Source organism: Drosophila arizonae, chromosome X, assembly GCF_054131065.1.
Source record: "Drosophila arizonae isolate 15081-1271.41 chromosome X, UAZ_ARI_1.0, whole genome shotgun sequence".
In the NCBI taxonomy this organism is placed as follows: domain Eukaryota; kingdom Metazoa; phylum Arthropoda; class Insecta; order Diptera; family Drosophilidae; genus Drosophila; species Drosophila arizonae.
This window is the reverse complement of record NC_142927.1, coordinates 28749001-28765910: the sequence shown is the minus strand read 5'-3', so window position 1 is coordinate 28765910 and position 16910 is coordinate 28749001. Positions and strand designations below refer to the sequence as shown.

At 40.9% G+C, this 16910-nt stretch overlaps 2 protein-coding genes across 11 annotated transcripts in view; one reads left to right on the top strand and one right to left on the bottom strand.

The window, feature by feature from the left end:
- Positions 1–1772: 1772 nt before the first annotated feature.
- Positions 1773–11131, bottom strand: X11L (amyloid-beta A4 precursor protein-binding family A member X11L). 2 transcript variants are annotated; one of them, XM_018015870.2, is made up of 10 exons: positions 10980–11131; positions 9102–9628; positions 8507–9037; positions 8323–8442; positions 6618–7598; positions 6246–6555; positions 5194–5333; positions 4075–4935; positions 3868–4008; positions 1773–3766 (listed from the first exon to the last, which is right to left on the bottom strand). In XM_018015870.2, exons 2-10 carry the CDS (start codon positions 9510–9512, stop codon positions 3695–3697), a joined length of 3567 nt encoding a protein of 1188 aa, XP_017871359.1. In that variant the 5' UTR covers positions 9513–9628; positions 10980–11131; the 3' UTR covers positions 1773–3694. The 2 variants fall into 2 exon arrangements, with proteins under 2 accessions (XP_017871359.1, XP_017871363.1); XM_018015874.2 differs by having other exon boundaries at positions 5194–5315.
- A 33-nt stretch (positions 11132–11164) lies between these two features.
- The window catches only part of LOC108619346 (uncharacterized), a 30003-nt gene continuing 24257 nt past the window's right edge, over positions 11165–16910 (top strand). For 3 of the 9 annotated variants that reach the window (XM_089475767.1, XM_089475760.1, XM_089475764.1), the window contains exon 1: positions 11166–11349. The gene's annotated coding sequence lies outside the window, so the exon portion shown is untranslated. The other 6 variants (XM_089475761.1, XM_018015884.2, XM_089475763.1 and 3 more) reach the window with 6 other exon arrangements.

Here is a 16910-nt window from a genome sequence, read left to right as displayed (position 1 = left end):
TAGAATGGGCCCAAAGAGTTATCGGGTCAGTCGAGTATGGACAACCCAGTATATATACTTATCTAAATATATTTACCCATATTATATATTCTTTCTGTTGTATATATACCCATTTTCAAATATTTTAGGGTATAAAAAAGGAGCATGCTCTACTTTGTGCTTGTTGCAAACCCAAACTTCCAGCAAGAAGAGCAAGGAGGGTTAGCCACGTTAGTGCCTTTCGCCTCTAACAGTATTTGCCACAGTCACGCTCGCGTTTGCCTTCGCGCAACTTTGTCGAGCTGGAGGGTGGCATAAAAAGTGTGAGTTCTGCCATGTTGTCCAACACGTACATACATGTATGTACATATGTATGTAGTTGTTAGCGGACAAGTTTTACACTTTTAACATTTCAGCAAAATGGAAAAGCACAACGAACACTTCTTTCGGTGGAAACTGCACAACTAGATGATGCTCTAGTACGATATTGCCTGACTGATAGATTGACTAACTGACTGCCTGATTGAGTAACTGACTAATTGACTAACTGATTGAATGAGCGATGATTGACTGAAGGAATAACTGACTGACTGGCTGATTGACCAATTGATTAATTGTAAGGTTGACTGACTAACGAATGACTTATTGAATGACTGATTGGCTGACTGATCAGCTGACTGATTGACTAACTAATTGAGTATCTGAATAAGTGATTGATTGACTAAGGGACTGACTGAATGAGTAGCTATTTGATTGACTGATTGCATAGCACAATGACTGATTAATTGACTGACTGCCTAAGTAACCGACTGACTGAAAGAATATTTGACTGATATACTGAGTGATGCACTGATTAATTGACTAAAATTCGGTTAGTGATTAATTGAATGATTCACTGATTGCAGTTGAATGACAACTGATTAATAGGCTAGCTTAATGACTGACCGATTAATTAGAACATTTTTCATACATTCTTGTTCATTAACTCAAAAGTATAGAGAGTTGGTAGGCTGTGAATGAGTATTACGCAGTCGGTTCCACTCACTTCTAGCGTTAGCAAAGTGTTAGACTAGATGTTTGCAAATTCACAGCCTGTAATCAAGTTGGGTCAAGTTTCTGATGCATTTTTTATGCCGCGTACAGCATGCGAATTTGCATCTGGCCCAAAAGATTAACTCTTTTTATTGGATTGCAACTGCGGCCAGCAAATGAAATTGAAATCAAAATCCGATTTTGCATTTTCGAGGAAAAAATAAATAAAATGCTTAATATTGGTCAAAGTCTATCACTTGGAAGTGCAGAGGATCAAACAAGTTCGAATTGCGGGTTTTTACAATTTCAACAGGGAACTAGGCAGGCACATAAGTAAATGCTCATACAGATGACCAAGGTGTGCCTGACTCTCAGCGCCTTCATACACTGCTCACAAAAATTGAAAAGGAAATACTACACTTTTGCAGGAGCATAGAAAACCCTTTTATGATTTTTTGGTATGCTGCTCTCTGAGGGCAACAAATGGAATTTGCATGCTTTGCTGCATGTGAATGTATTAGGGAGAGAGAAGACTCTGGAATTTCACATAAGAATCGAGCATTTCGCAATGGTGTGGAGCTCCCATATGCTAATCTATGTGGATACGAAATTGAGTGGGATGTAACATGTTGGCCAAATTATTATATCGCCAACTCGCATTTTCCATAGTCTAAATAGTCAGTCAATAGTCGAGGTCTAAAAACCCACCAGTGAACTCAAAGTTACCCCCACCACAGGAAGAAAAAACCATTTTAGTTGCGTTTTAATTAATAAATATGTAATGCATTTTGTATGTATTTACTTTAATGTCACTTTTTGCCGAGTTAAGTTGAAATTTGTTATTTTTAGCATGTTATACATATATATAGAAATATTTATATATTTTTTTTGTCTTTTTTTATTATTATTATTATATTTTTTTTAATGGCAAAATAAGCTGCGCTTCACCTGAATGGCCCTCGGATCGAATTCGAAATGTTTTGTTGATGGACTCGATTTGCTTGTCGTTTTGTATTCGATCTGATGTTAATAAATAAATAGTATTAGATAGTATACAATGTGATAGTTAATTGGTTTAGGCGTTTAGCAATAGAGTTTCATTAACGTCTGTATACATGAGCTATCTGTTAATTGTAACTATATAAATTTATTATTTATTTAACTTGCTTGCTCGCCGCCGGCTCTGTGTGTTTGTTGCAAAAATAATGCCATTGCGAACGATTAGTTACATATATAGTATTTATAATTGTTAATGAATACGTATGTATGTATATTTTGTTGTATACATGTGAACTTGTGATTACCTGCACATTTAGCAATATCTGAAATATTCTCATCTTGCCATCCGCTTTGTATTAATTAATAATTACATGCATGCTCAGTCGCATGCCGTTTGCTTTGCTTTTCAATTGTTTAATATTTATATATATATGCATGTACTTATAAAGTTGCGTTTAACTTTGCCTTCTGGTGCTGTTTGACAATTATAGCAAAAATAAGCTCTTTTTAATATAAGTTTTCGTTTACTATGTCGTAGCTTAACACAAATAATTCAATGCACACCTTATTGTTCTTGATATTACTGTTGTTATTTGCTTTTATTGTTATTTATATTTTATTGCTCAGCGGCTCACCTATTTCTGTTACATTTCAAATGACATCCATTGATAATTAGTGCACATTTCGCAAAGCACTTTTATTGTAATTATACACATTTGTTTTGACGACGCTAAATTAAATGCATTTTGTTTTGTTTACTCTTTAAATTTTACTGTTTACTGTTTACTGTTCACGGCTTACGGCTTACGGCTTACGGTTTACTGTTTGTTAGTTGTTGTTAACCAGGCATCTTACTTAAGCTATATTAAGTATATTTTTGACATTCAATACGCACAGTACAATAATGTGTTAATCATATACATATACATATACAAAAAATAATATCCATATAAATGACGAAAACAATTCAACGAAATCTCAGCTCATATTTGATATTTGGCATTACTGCAAATTATAAATGTAGTTAATAAACCTAATCAATACTAAATAATTAAATTATAAATTATTGCTGTTTATCGCATTGGCAACGAAAATAAATCCTTTTAGAGTATTGCCTCCATCCTACTCGCACACACGCACGCTTTCTGTCTCCCTCTCGCTCTCCGGCTCGTTCTCTCCATCTCTTTCTTAATATCGCTTTTGCTGCTTCCAACTGTGTCTCTCAATGTCTTCAAACACTCAAAACTCGAGTATTTTGTATATAAACAATTTTTTCTATATGTATGCCTTAAGCAACACACACACACACACACACATACACACACTTACTCTCACACATGTACGCAAAACACAAAATTCAGTCTTTTTCATGTACATCGAGAACAAATCAAAACATTGAAACAAAACTTGAAATACAAAGCAAATCTTAAGCGAGTGCTTAGTATTACTGGGTTGAGTATGGCTAGTTCCTGTTTGTAATTGCGGCTTCGGTTGATTGAGTGTTATTTGTGGTGCTTGGGTAAATGAGAGTACATTCAGATAATTCAATTAAAGCATGTTGGACTGTATAAACAACAGACATACGACGAGTTATCTTAGTGTATCTCTGTCAGTATCTGTGTGTGTGCGTGTGTGTGTGTGTCTGTGCTGAGAGGTGCATAAGCATAATTATATAACGCTTGAGTTAGATATAAATTGGCGTCTCCTGGCCGGTTAGCAGACGAAACATGGACGTAGGCATAGTTTTCATCAAAATCTATCAAGAAAAACCAATGAAAAATTTATAAATTTAGTCACAGATGTACATATGTATATATGCATATATATATAGAGAGAGAGAGATTTGTGTTTGTGTACCTCGCCCACAGATGAGGACAACAACTTGACGATGGTATCGTGGGGAACAGCAACCACACTTTGATTGTTAATCTCAATGATGCGATGGCCAACTCGTACACCGCCGCGCTCCGCGATGCCGCCACGCAACAGGCTGCAAATCTGTTGAGAACACAAAACGGTAACCATTTTCTTTTCGGCTGGGAAATATTGACGCATGGCACTTACCACACCGTTTTGCACGCTGAAGCCGAGCTGAAAGAGCGCCTTGGGCCGCAGGATCTTCACCTCAACGACAGGCGGACAGGGCACTACGGTAAACTTGACGGCAGTTTGATTCTTGGCATTGCGTATGTAGGTCTGGCAGGTGGATAGCGGCAGACCGACAAGACTCATGCCGTTAATGGCGATTAGCTGATCGCCAATGTTCAGCTGGCCGCAGCGAGCGGCTGCACCGCCGGACATCAGATTGGCAATAACCACCGTTGGCAGCATCGAGCCCCAGCCACTCTCCACAATAACAACGCCCAGAATTTCGCCCTTCGCCTTGGGTACCACAACTTCCTTCTGCAGCTCCTTTTTGGCGAATATCTCCAGCTCGTCGCCGAATATCTCCTGGCTGTTGAGCACCTCCTGGTAGTCCATTTCTTTGGCCAAGTTCTCGTTTTCGATGCCGTTCGCTTTCAAGAACTCCATGTAGGCCACCTGAAACGCCTGCCCGATGGACTGCGCTATAAACTGCGCCTCGTCGCTCTCAAATACATGGCATATCATTTTGGGCGTGCGATTGTGCTTATTCGACGAGCTGCTCTCCTTGTTACTGCCGCTGCTCTCCTTCAGCGACTCGCCCTCGATGGTCTCTCCCGGGCTCGAGGTCGACAGCGAGTCAACGACAACGCCACCGCCATTGGGTATAAAGCGGCGCCGCGCCATCAGCACTACCAGGTCGCCAATGTCGGCTATGTAGGAGATGGTGCGCAGGGCGTGGTCCATCATGATCTCCTTGAGGTCCGTGTTGAGCACCATTATCTTCTCGGTTGATATGAACAGATCCACTTCGGTGCTCGGCTGACTTTCGCCCTCTGGCGCCTGGCAACAAATGAAACCGTCTCGTCAGTCACTTGCAAACGTGATGCAAAACAAATAATTGTGATCTAAAATTTTGATTTGTGTTTGTTGCTTACCAAAGCCTAAAGATATCGAGGATTACGCAGCATGGGTTAATTTAGGGGTGTGGTTGTGGGCGAGAAAAGCGAGATGCATTATAGACAAAGAGGCGACAATAGACCAAGCATATGCTAAATGGGACGCAACTGGACATGAGTTCAATGAGCTAGGGGCACATACCTTGATGCGGGAGACGGCCTCCTCGGCTTGCATCATGCGCGTCGACTTGGTCGGCTGACCCTCGCACACCAGCTGCGTGGAGCCCAGGTAGCGGGCCCGAAAAAGTACGCCCTCAATAAGCACTTTGGGTTCCAAGAAACCTGATCGATTCGAAAGAGCAAACTGTTAATATTGTGGCCTTTTTCGGTGATTGATTCAATTCAAGCTGTTTTACGTGCAATATATACGATATAAGGGAAAAGTTATATATGCTACACTACCTCAACTACAGAGCCCTACATTGTTTACATGCTTAAGTATATATTCGAATTAATATACCAATATGGAATAACAAATATTTACAATAACTTTGAATTTAAATTTTTTATATATTAAATTTATTCTTATGTTTTCACACCTTTTATTATTATTTATCGCCTCTGCTCTTTAAAGTTTCTATTTATCTAGTATCAAAAACAGATTGCACAGCTCATAGCCTCATCTTGTTTTCATTCTTCGATTTAAGACCTTTCCATATCAGCCTATTGGTATATTATCTTTAATAATTCAAATTAAACTATGAGAACCATGTTAATATCGATGGGCTCTATAGTAAGGGCATCATTATAAAGTAATATTTTGAGTGTTTAAAGGTTACTTTTCCTACTATATAACTCTATTTATAATTTTTCAGTCTTAATTTATAATATTATTTACAATCACTAGTTTATTCTGAGCCCAATTAATTATTTTAGTTCTCTACTAATATTTCATTTCGTTGCTAGAACTAACCAAACTGCTTCTACTTATTTATGATATAATGAAACAGATAGGGATAGAGATAGTGAGAGAGAGAGAGCACATCCACTTACATGGCAGGCATCACACCATCAAATACACAAATGAAAATTGCAATATGCAGCAGTTGGCAAAGAAAAAACGTGAATGTCAAAATTGATTCAGAAGAAAAGAGAGAACAAAATGATTGTTCGGTTTTAATTTTATGGGGCGTTTCCATTAGCAACGCACAGTCGAATAAATTCGCACACACACACACGGTCACATATACACACCTTCCTTATTTCGCGAATGGGTTTTCTTGTCGCAGTTGGCCGAGTCTTTCAGCGATTTGATGGATCCCGTTGGGCTCTTTGTGTATTGCAGTTTCTCCGGCGAACTGATCGAAACGTCCGCATTGCCCACAATCTGGCAAATGTCCGGGGAGTTGGGCGTCAGCGAGGTGCCAATGCCCTGCCGTATGGTGGCCGACGAGTACGTTTGCGGCTTGGGATTGCTGTTGTTGTCGCTGATATTCAGGCTGCTGCTGTTGGTATTGATCAGGCCGTTGGCATTGCTGTCGGCGGCTCCAGCTAGGGCCAATGTCTAGAAGAACAAAAGGGCAGTTCGATCATGTCTGCTAATGCGAGTTGGCCTATATCGCTCACCTGTTCGGCAAAGAAGTCCTTCTCGCCTAGCAGCCGATCCGTTTCGAGATCTGTGTCGGCTTCCTCATCTTCGTGGCGTCCAGCTGTTGCCGTTGTCGTGGCGCCCTTGCGCGGTACCCATACCGGCGAATCCGGATCCGCGGGCAGCACTTCATCGCAGAACTTCAGTTTGTCCGGCTGCGCCTTGGCGCGCTGCAGGGCCGAACGAATCTCTTTCATGGCCTCTTGTATTTCGACTGGCGGTGCGATTGCTGCTGGCTTATTGCCGGTTGTCACAGTCGCGGTCGCATTCGCAGTCGCGGCGACTGTTGATGCCAGAGCTGCTGCATAGACTGGACCGTAATGCGAGTCTGCGGGATTGTCGCTATCAGCATTATTGCCATCGTTCAGCTGCGGCTCCTCTTCGCATTGCTCCAGCGGTGGAGTGGCCGTTGGCGACGTAGGCAGCGGCGTTTGCGCTGACAGCGCTGCTGCGAAGTCGATCGGCTGCGTGATATCAGCTACTGCTGCAGCCGTCTCGGTCGGTGCGATGCTGTTGTGTTCGATCGGCAGTCGCTCGCTGTCGCCGTTGCCATTGTGCTCGTGCTCAGGTTTGATTTGCGGATGCTGCAGCAGCTGCTGCTGCTGCTGTTGTGGCTGCAGCTGTGTTTGAGGCTGCTGCGGCGCCTTGTCACAGACGACAGAGACATTGTTCTCGGTGTCCGAAGCATGGCCACTGCTGAGACCATCCTCCAGCACCGGCATGCTGGTGTAGAGCTTGCCATAGTCAGTTGTGGCGCAGTTGATATCGTTCGATAGGCTGTCCAGATCGCCACAGTTCGAGTCGTAGTCTGTCGTCTCCGGGGACAGCGTAAAATTACGCGAATGCCGCCGCAGATTCGCCTCCAGCTCAGTGTCGGCCAGGTCGCCGCTGCTGCGACTGTTCGAATCGATGTACAGCTCGATGTCGTTGTGCTCCTGGTAGGCATTGTGCTCGTTCGCCTGTGAATGGAAGTAAGGTTGCATTAGAAAGTTTTCAATTTAATAATACGATATACATATATGCAGTTGTGCTCATAAATTCAGTAGTGGATAACCTACTTGAATCGAATAATAATAAAGTTGTCTTTTGATATGAATTAAGGAGTACTTCGGAACGAAAAATTCTCAAAATGTAGGACATTAATTGAACACTATCTGTCATGGAATAGATGTTTTCATTATAAGGTTATCCCTTTTTAAGGTCTAACAGGTCTATTTCTCATTTTTACCGAGCAATGCTTCATTCAATCTGAACACAAAAACTAAACAAACACTCGAATTATATAAATCAATCAAATTTAACTATAACTAATTACTCTTTCTGTGCATGCGATATTTTTAAAATTTACTATTATTTATTTTCTTTAACTGCTACTGTTTCCACGAACAGTCAATGCTCAATGCATTTCGTTAAAGTAACGTTTGTTAAGGATGCTTTCGCGTTTTTCTTCTATACATTCTATTTTGAATGAGAGTGAGCATTTTTGCATTTTCTATCGGGGAAAAGTAGTGTTTCATTAGGTTTGGTTTGTGTGGTGGAGTATTACTTTTAAATACAGTTGAGGTCATGGAAATAACAGTGGGGCAGCATACAACACCAAACAATATTTAATATTTACACAAATATATATTACATTTACACATATGCATATGTGTGCCACCTATGACTCTTTGACCCACTAACCTGCATCCTGGGCGAACGATGGACCATGTAGAGTTCGTCTTTGGGTATTCTAGCTAGACGCTGGCCTATGTAGGCTTGCTCGATATGTTTGTCCACTTCGCACACGCGCGGCTGTATGTCCTGTATTGGATGGGGAGAATTGAGCAAAGATTTCACTGTCTGATTTCCTCTGGAGGAGCCTTACCGAACTGGCCACATCGTCTCCACTTTCCGTAGTGTAATCCGTGAAGCGCTTCTCGTCGTCGTCGGGATTGCCCTTAAAGAACTCCTCGAGCACTTTGCGAGTCTCCGAGAACTCGTACAGATAATCAAAAGTGGGCGTCTTCGAGGCTGCCGTTGCGGACGTGCCCTCGTGGTCTATCAGATCAATTAGATTGCCAACGGATGTCTTAACGTTGTTATCCAAGCGTTGCTTTGTGGGTGAGACACGTTGCGGAAAGCCAGGCGGTCGTCGCGGACAGCAAGCGCCCTTGGCAGCCACTTGCTGGTTGCCAAAACGACGCGGGGAGCCCTCATATTCGGCTATGGGCAGCTGCCCAATCATCTTGGTGACCTTCAGAACATCCTCGTTGCTGTCCCTTTCTGCGGCTGTCAGTGCTGCCGACTTATTCATCCAGTTTGTGTCGATGTCGTCAAACACAACGATTTCGCCATCGCGCAAGCACTGCCCATCGGCCTTTCCCACGTCGGTTGGCGAGCCGGGACTCGCTATGCCCTAAAGGTTATATAAAGAAAACAGATTATCGGGGAACTTGGCAAAGTTATGGGGTTCACCTCACCTCCGCCTCAAACTGGCTGCTGCCCGGGCTGCGGCCCAGGCGTATCTGGTGCGGATGCGGACGCTGGTAATAGTAGCCCGATTGTTGCTGCTGTTGTTGTTGTTGTTGCTGTTGTTGGTGCTGTGAGCCCATGTAGCCGGGCAGCTGATGGGGCGGCGATACCCGCTCGAAAGCCTGGTGATGATGCATCGGCGTATACTGCAGCTCAGCATTCAGATCCGGCGAATTCAACACAGTGCTGGCTGGCGTCACATTTGGGCTACGTGTGCGCATCTCCCAGACGTAGCGCTCCTGCGAAGCTGGCTTGCACGCAGCGCCAAAGTTCATGTGCAGCTCCGAGTGGGTGCCCGACGCCACGTGATTCACGTTCCGCTCCATCGACTCGTTGCTACTGTCGCTGCACGAGTTCATCCCGATAGTTAGCTGCACTTGACCACGACGCTGTGTGGCGCGAGTCTTAAGTCTACCTTTCAGCAGCCAGTGGAAATTTCGACTGCCGCTGACATGCTATGCTCGGAGTCAGTTGCCTGGAGGAGAGAACAGACACCGTGATTAGCATAAACGAGGCCAATTATCTGTGCACACCTCTCTGTCTTTCGATGATCTAATACTCTGAGTTATCTCTGAATCATTCCGAATGCAGTTCCACCAGCTGGGGCAGCTGTTTGTGCTATTAATATTATTTATTATTGCTATTGTTATTGTTATTCTTATTAGCTGCTGGCACAAAAATCAATGCACAAATGGGCTGCAAGAACATCGAGACATGGCACACGTGTAAACGTAATTTTCACTCCTACTGTGTGTGCGTTCCGTTATTTTTATTTTTTTCGTTTTCGTTTTTTATGAATTTGCGCACGTAAACTTGGCCTTTAAAAATAAAATAGGAACAAAATAAAAAGTTCAACAGGAAGCTGCCGCATCCGAAACAAGCGCCGTGCTAGACAGCGTGTGAATGTAATGTGACTCAAACTACAGTGTGCGCTCGCTGCAGAGAACCAGACTATAATTAATGTTAAAAAAATATAAAAATAAAAGTTGAGCAGTAATTCTACTTTTTCTCGGATTGCTTAAGGCACATACAGACACACATACATATGTACATGTATTATGTGCAATGACTTATAATCATTATTGTTGCATTATTCACAGATTTGAATTTACTCAACATTATGATTCATGATTGAATTTTCATCAAGTTTTTTTGAGCTTGACTTCTACTTCTTAAACACCTAGACTTTTAGCTAATGGTTTCTAGCGTGAGCCATGTTGACTCTAGCAAATATATACCGTACGGCTGTCGGACTTTAAATAGGACGCTGCAGCCGCCGGTTGTTTTGTTTTTGGATTTCATGGCGCTCCCCGCCTCCGCTCCGAATGCAGTGCGACCATCTGTCAACGTCTACTTATCTTATGGGGCAGCGCAGTGATTCGAATTAGATGACATCAAAAAGCGCCATGCACACATACACATACAATATATCTGTATTTGTGTATATAAATGTACATGTAAATGTATATATGTTTGTGTATGTATATTGATTCACAGTGTGCGTGGTATTGGCATAGAGTATTGTTAAAAATCAATATATTTGCAAGGTTTGGTGTGAACGACAATAGCCGTATAGCTCCCCACCAAGAACATTTAACGTGCCCGCCAGTAATAGCAGCGACAACAACAGCAACACCAGCAACAACAACAATGGACAGCATAACAATGCGTATTTTCTATCTTTTTGGGTGGCGATTCACCCCCCCCACCGACTTGAAATAAATACATTTCATTTGGGTTTGTGCACAACACAGTAATAACTATAACGATTTCATATGTATTTTAAGAACACTTTTGCACTTTGCAATAATTACACGGTAAATTACCATTTAATACATATTAATCACTTTCTTCCTGCTAGTAAATGCATTTATAACTCGATAAAAAAAGTAGAAGCCGTTAGTGATGGATAATTTCAACGATGTCTCCCGACATATCTATCGATTATTGCAAACGATGCATCGATAGCTTTCAATTGGACCAAGCGCGTATGGCGATAACGATTAGCCACCCGCCGTTAGCTACAGAAGAAAACACAATACCAACCGAATCGGACGTACCGCGGATCGCGACCGTTGCGCGCGTTTAAAGTGTGTGACTATTTTTTTGTTGTTGTTTTGCGTGTAATTCGACGCGCGCGAATATTTGTAAATTGTTCGTTAGTTAAATAATAAAGAGAAAATGCAATAAACAAAAGTGAGTTAATATCATGCGCTATTGTCCATGTCTTAGCTAAAATTGTTTGCACCAATTGTTGTGTCGCCAAAGGTCGGCTAATACACTTGTCGGTCTGAGCTGACTTTTGAATTGAGCTGCTGTGTCAGTGCTCAGCCTAATTAGCGCACGCTGCTGTTCTTCACACTTTATATCCTAGGGAGACAGATACACATGCCGTCGCTGCAGGAGCAGCAGGGTGTGTTCCTTCCTGTGCCTTTTCGCTCGTGTTTTTGTGTGTGTGTGTGTGTGTGGATTGTGAACCTGTGCTAAAAATCAATAAAGCACGCTCGTGCAGAAGTCAAACAACAAAGAGACGACAAGTCCTGTTTCGCTCACACTCCCACAGTTAGATATGAACACATGTGCGTGTGAGTTTTCTCGTTCACATCTTTAATTCTTTTTTGTTTTACTTTTTTTTTGTTGTTGTTGTTGTTTCTTATTATTTGTTGTTTGTTTTCTGGCTGCCAAGAAGGACGACAACTAACAATAAAATCCGCAGCAATTAGAGAACTTGGCAATTATGCGCGTCGCTTTGTGCAATTGAAATTGCAGGTAATTTCACACATGCTAGTAATAGTTTAAAGAGAAATACATTTATGTATATGTATGCTTATGTATGTATATGTATATTGCTTTGAGTGCATCAGCTGCAGGCATAACAACGACAACAATAGCGCTAAATAATAAAACACCGTTAAATGCGCGCGCCTACTTAGTCGAGCATGACCAAAGCACCCAAAGCATTAAAACCCGTTGCTTTATGGTTGTTGCTGTTCACTTTAAGTAGTTCTTGTTATTGTTGTTGCTGTTACTGTTGCTGTTGCTGCTGTTGCTGCTGTTGTTGTTGTGGCAGCTGGCAATTGCAAGAAACGCAATTGGAAACGCACTTGGCAACGAAACAGCAAAACAAACTTTTGCCTGGGCAGCTGAATTATTGCCTCGAGACTGCAGCTCCTTGCCCCAAATTATAGGCATTAATCCTTGCTGCTTTGGTAACCGAGCGAGTTGAGCGAGAGTATATTTGCTCTTAACCAAAATTGATGTCTAAGTGTGCTGCCAATACCAGGCAATACCAAGCTAAGCCAAGCCCTTTAATATTCAATTTACCAGCCGAATGAGGCCAAGTGTTTGGGCTCTTACATTTGGGTCATAGCGGGGAAATAAATTGTCTTAAAAATGCAAATGCAATGCAAATTGAATCCTTTTATATCACAATGAATTTGTATGTGTATATTTACTCTTAAAAGAATTATATCTTGCGAATAGTAGTTACTATTACTATAAGAGTATGGGTTGATTTATATTGAAAATGAATTAAGTACTCCGAGGTGAATACATGTGTAATTAATACTTGAAAATTTGATAATGAATTCAAGAAACTTTACAATATTATATAATTTTTAATAAACATAGCTCTACCTACCTATATTTGTTTATTTCGCGTATTCTCTTACTAACTTGGAGCATTTTAATTGCTTTGCGTAAAGAGTTCTGACTGTTTTCGTTTGCTTCTTGTTTCCCTGTTCTTTTTATTTATTTTATTTTTTTTTTTGTCGTATTTGTAAATTGGCTTGACTTCTCTTAGAAGTCGTTGTTAGCTGTTTTGACAACAACAATTGAAATAGTTAGGCATTTTACTGTTTGCCTTGTGATTCGTTCGTCGTGTTGTTGGGCGTAATTAAAAATGCAGTTTTCGCGGCCCGTTTAACTGGCTTTACAGTTAGCAATAGCAGTTCTAAATTACACTGTTAAATTACACTAAATACATTATAGTAAATCATCAAGTCTTGCAGTCAGTCATGCTCTGATTTGGTTGCAGATGCCGATTCAGATTCAGATTCGGATTTGGATGCAGATTCGAATTCAGATACCGAATTCGATTCCGATTCAGATGCCATAACATGAACAAAAGGCGCAACGAAACAATATTTCGTATCAGTTAACGCTGCTATCAAACATACTAATTGACTATAGTCTATATCAGTCGGAATATCTATCAGCTGACATGTGCCAATGGCTTTTATCTAATCAGCTCAGACTTCTCGACTGAGTCATCGCTGCTGCAAAAAACGCAGATAGTTGCCAAACTGAATACAGTAGTCGCTCGCTAAATGAAAATGTGATATTCTTAAAAACAATATTGAATGTCATTCGAGATATGCATATGGCAAAATTATATATATGTTAAATCAAGCTAAATAATATATATAATATTATATAAGAATAAATATGATAATACAATATCCGATTATATAAGTTTGTTTATTTTTACACAAGTCCAAACAAAATGCGGTTTTTGTTCATTACTTAATTCAGCTTGAGTTCACTTAACTTGGTTTGTCGATCATCAAGCCAAGTTAATTTCCCATGTTGTCGTTCAGTACCTGCACTCTTTCTTAGTGTGTGTGTGTGTGTGTGTGTGAGTGTGTAGAACAAACGAAAAGTCGATAAACCAGTTTGGGACTTGACTCGGAGGTAAGTGGAATCAAAACATTTAAGGCACAATGCTGGCTAGGGAAACAGATTCTGTTGGGATTGAGAAGCGTAGCAGCAGAGGCAGCAGCAGCAACAATTTCCTCATCGCCTTTTCATTCAATGTTTTTCACGCTGCGCAATTTTGAAAGTCGAACGCGTAGAAAAATGAGAGAGAGAGAAAAAGAGATGGAGAAAAAAACTTGATTGGCGCTATAATGCATATAATGCATTTAATTGAATCACCTGGTTACATGGCTGACCTCCGATCTGTTCCCCTGCAAAGGCAATCTCAGCGATGACCGCTAATGTTGCTAATGAAGGCTTATAAATGATTCATTCATAAAGGTTAATGAAAATACGAATCAATAATGAAGATGTAAAAAATGTATATCTAGAATATTTAAGCTTGACGATTACGAAAATACTGGAGAAGGGCAATAGTTAGTGGAGGAGCTTTGCGAATGCGAAGAAGAAATTGAGAGAATGAGAGCAGAAATCGATGTGCGAAAGAGGCAGGAATAGGGCTGGCAGGTAGTTGAGAATGAGATGAGAGAAGGAATCGATGTACAATAGAGGAAGCAAAAGAGTTGGAAGCATACGGAAATTGCGTGAAGGCAAGTCTATAAAAACCGCATTGAAAGGCGATAGTTAGAAGAAGAGCTCAGAAAGTGCCAAGAAGATGGCAAAAGCTAGAGAATGAGATAAGAGCAGCACGTGATGTACAAAAACGAAAGGCTTGAGAACATAATGAAAATCGCATAGAAAGGCGAGAGATGGCACGAGTATGTAGAGGGCTTCCAGAAAGTGGAGCGAATGAGAGACGGAATCGATATAGAGAAGATGAAAGGAATAGGAATCAAAATGCGATGAAGGCAGGGCTATGAAAATGGCATAGAAAGGCGAGAGTTGCCTGGAAAGAAGAGGAATAAGGGAACATAAAAAAAGTGAGAAAAGAGCGAGTGCAAGGTTAAGTAACAAAGACAAGATAATATTGAACGAGAGATACAAAATATCCAATATAATTTCTACTTATGAAGAGTATTAGATATACTCCAATCACAAAGAGTTTGGCATATTTAAAGGACATAAAAAAAGAGGTCTCAGCGTGTTGCTTGCATGTCGAGTGCTTCACAGACTCTCAAACCGAAACAAGTTAACAACATGAAAACAAAACACACGAGAAACAACAATTGTAGGGTTGTAGGTTGCCGATGGAGTGGCATTTGGCGTTGCTGGAGGTTGTCGGGGGCCTCAGATGGCCGAATGTGCACTTAACAAAAAATGAGCCAAAGCAAAATGGAAAACAAATTCATAATAATCGACAGAAACAACAGAGTTTTCGGTGTCGTTTTACCAATTGTGTTTGCTTATTGCTCGTCCGTTTATCGCATTGTTCACTTCCTTGTCTCGGTCTCGATTCGACGCGACTTTGAACTTGACTGCGGCCTAAGATGGTCTTGCGGCTGGAGTTGAAGTTAAGCCTTGGACTTGAGTTGATTATCGGAATGGGAACTGGTGTTAATATGGCCATTGGTATTGGTATTGGTATTGGAGAGCGTGCCCTCTTGACCTTGCCTTGACGGCTGTCTAAGGCTTGGAGCGCCGTCTGCAACAAGGCTGGCAAATGATCTCACATACACATAAAGCCGATATCCATACAACCCCGTGACCCAAATGCCGCATAATAAGTGCAACAACTGCAACAATTTGCGCGGCTCACGGCGCATATTCAAAGCAACTGCAAAAACAACAAAAGCCGAGTTAATAAATGAAATGAACAGCAAAAAAGACAACAGCCAACAACCAACCGCACAATGGCCAAGCAATAGGCATGGAAATTGCTTAGATCCATAAATTGTGTCAGCGGCAACAAAAGCACGTGCCACCGCACAGACAAAGCACATCTACAGAAAGACTGGCGGACAGACATGTGTGAATAATTGTACATCTATTTTCTATTGTTCAATAATTAAAATCGTACAGCATTATACAACAGCTAAATATAGATGTAACTTTGGATAGTTTCGGGCTCGAATTGCAAATGTATTCTGATAAATAGCTAAGAATATTTGCGATGCAGAGACATCTTACTGACTCAACCCTATATGTATATCTATGTACATCTATGCCTATATCTAGTACACCAGCAGTTGGAGTTGGAAACTGATAAACTAAAGCTGTTCACTGAGAATTCGAATTCCGGTTGGGTTAAACGGCTCAAGAAGTAAACATTAATTGCTGAAATATTGGATGCAGATATATGTACTATTTAGATAGTTAGTAGAATACTATATAAAGATTTATATGTATTTAAAATGTATATACCATTCCACGAAATTACTTAGATAATTAGCGGAACAGTAAATCTATGGATATGTATCTGTATCTAGTATTACAGTAAATTGCTTTGATACCATAGCTACTCTCTGGCAGGAATTGAAAATGGCTTAGCTAAAATAGCTCGCTGAGAGTTCGAACTCTGATTTGTATAAATATAAAGAGGAAAGAAAAGCTGAGATCTTGGCTTCCAATTCGAGCTGGAATTGAAAATGGATAAGCTCAAGCAGCTCAATACGAACTCGAATTATACTCGGTACATATTTATGATGCATATAGGCTTGGGCCCGAATATGCCATGTATATACAATATATATCTATATCGATATATAGTATTCCACAAAATTGCTTTGATATGCAGCTGCATAAACGTGTCAATGTAAAGAAGTCTTGACGTCTTGTTGCCTGCAAAATTTTGATATGCTGACACACGATCAACGAAATATCAGATTTGCAATCTCCATAATCGACACGTTCTGTATGAAGAATACAATGTAAAGCTGGAAAGATTATATATTTAATGGGCGCCTGTTTGCTGGAAAAGGAAATATGAATAAAAAATAACTCTGACCTCGATGCAAAATAAATATAAATTGAAGCGAAATCATTTAGAATACAAATAAGGCGTAGGCTGACTGCTAGAGGAGAGTGTATACAGAGTTTAGCAGAGAGAGAGAGAGAGAGAGAGAGAGAGAGAGAGAGAGAGAGAGAGAGAGAGTGAGAGAGAG

Excerpts from the sequence above, each read along its gene's own strand:
- X11L (XM_018015870.2), bottom strand. The coding sequence starts at position 9,512 with ATGAACTCGTGCAGCGACAGTAGCAACGAGTCGATGGAGCGGAACGTG. Across the intron at positions 9,038-9,101 it reads GCAGCCAGTTTGAGGCGGAG|GGCATAGCGAGTCCCGGCTC; the intron begins GTGAGGTGAACC and ends TATAACCTTTAG. Across the intron at positions 8,443-8,506 it reads GAGACGATGTGGCCAGTTCG|GACATACAGCCGCGCGTGTG; the intron begins GTAAGGCTCCTC and ends CATCCAATACAG.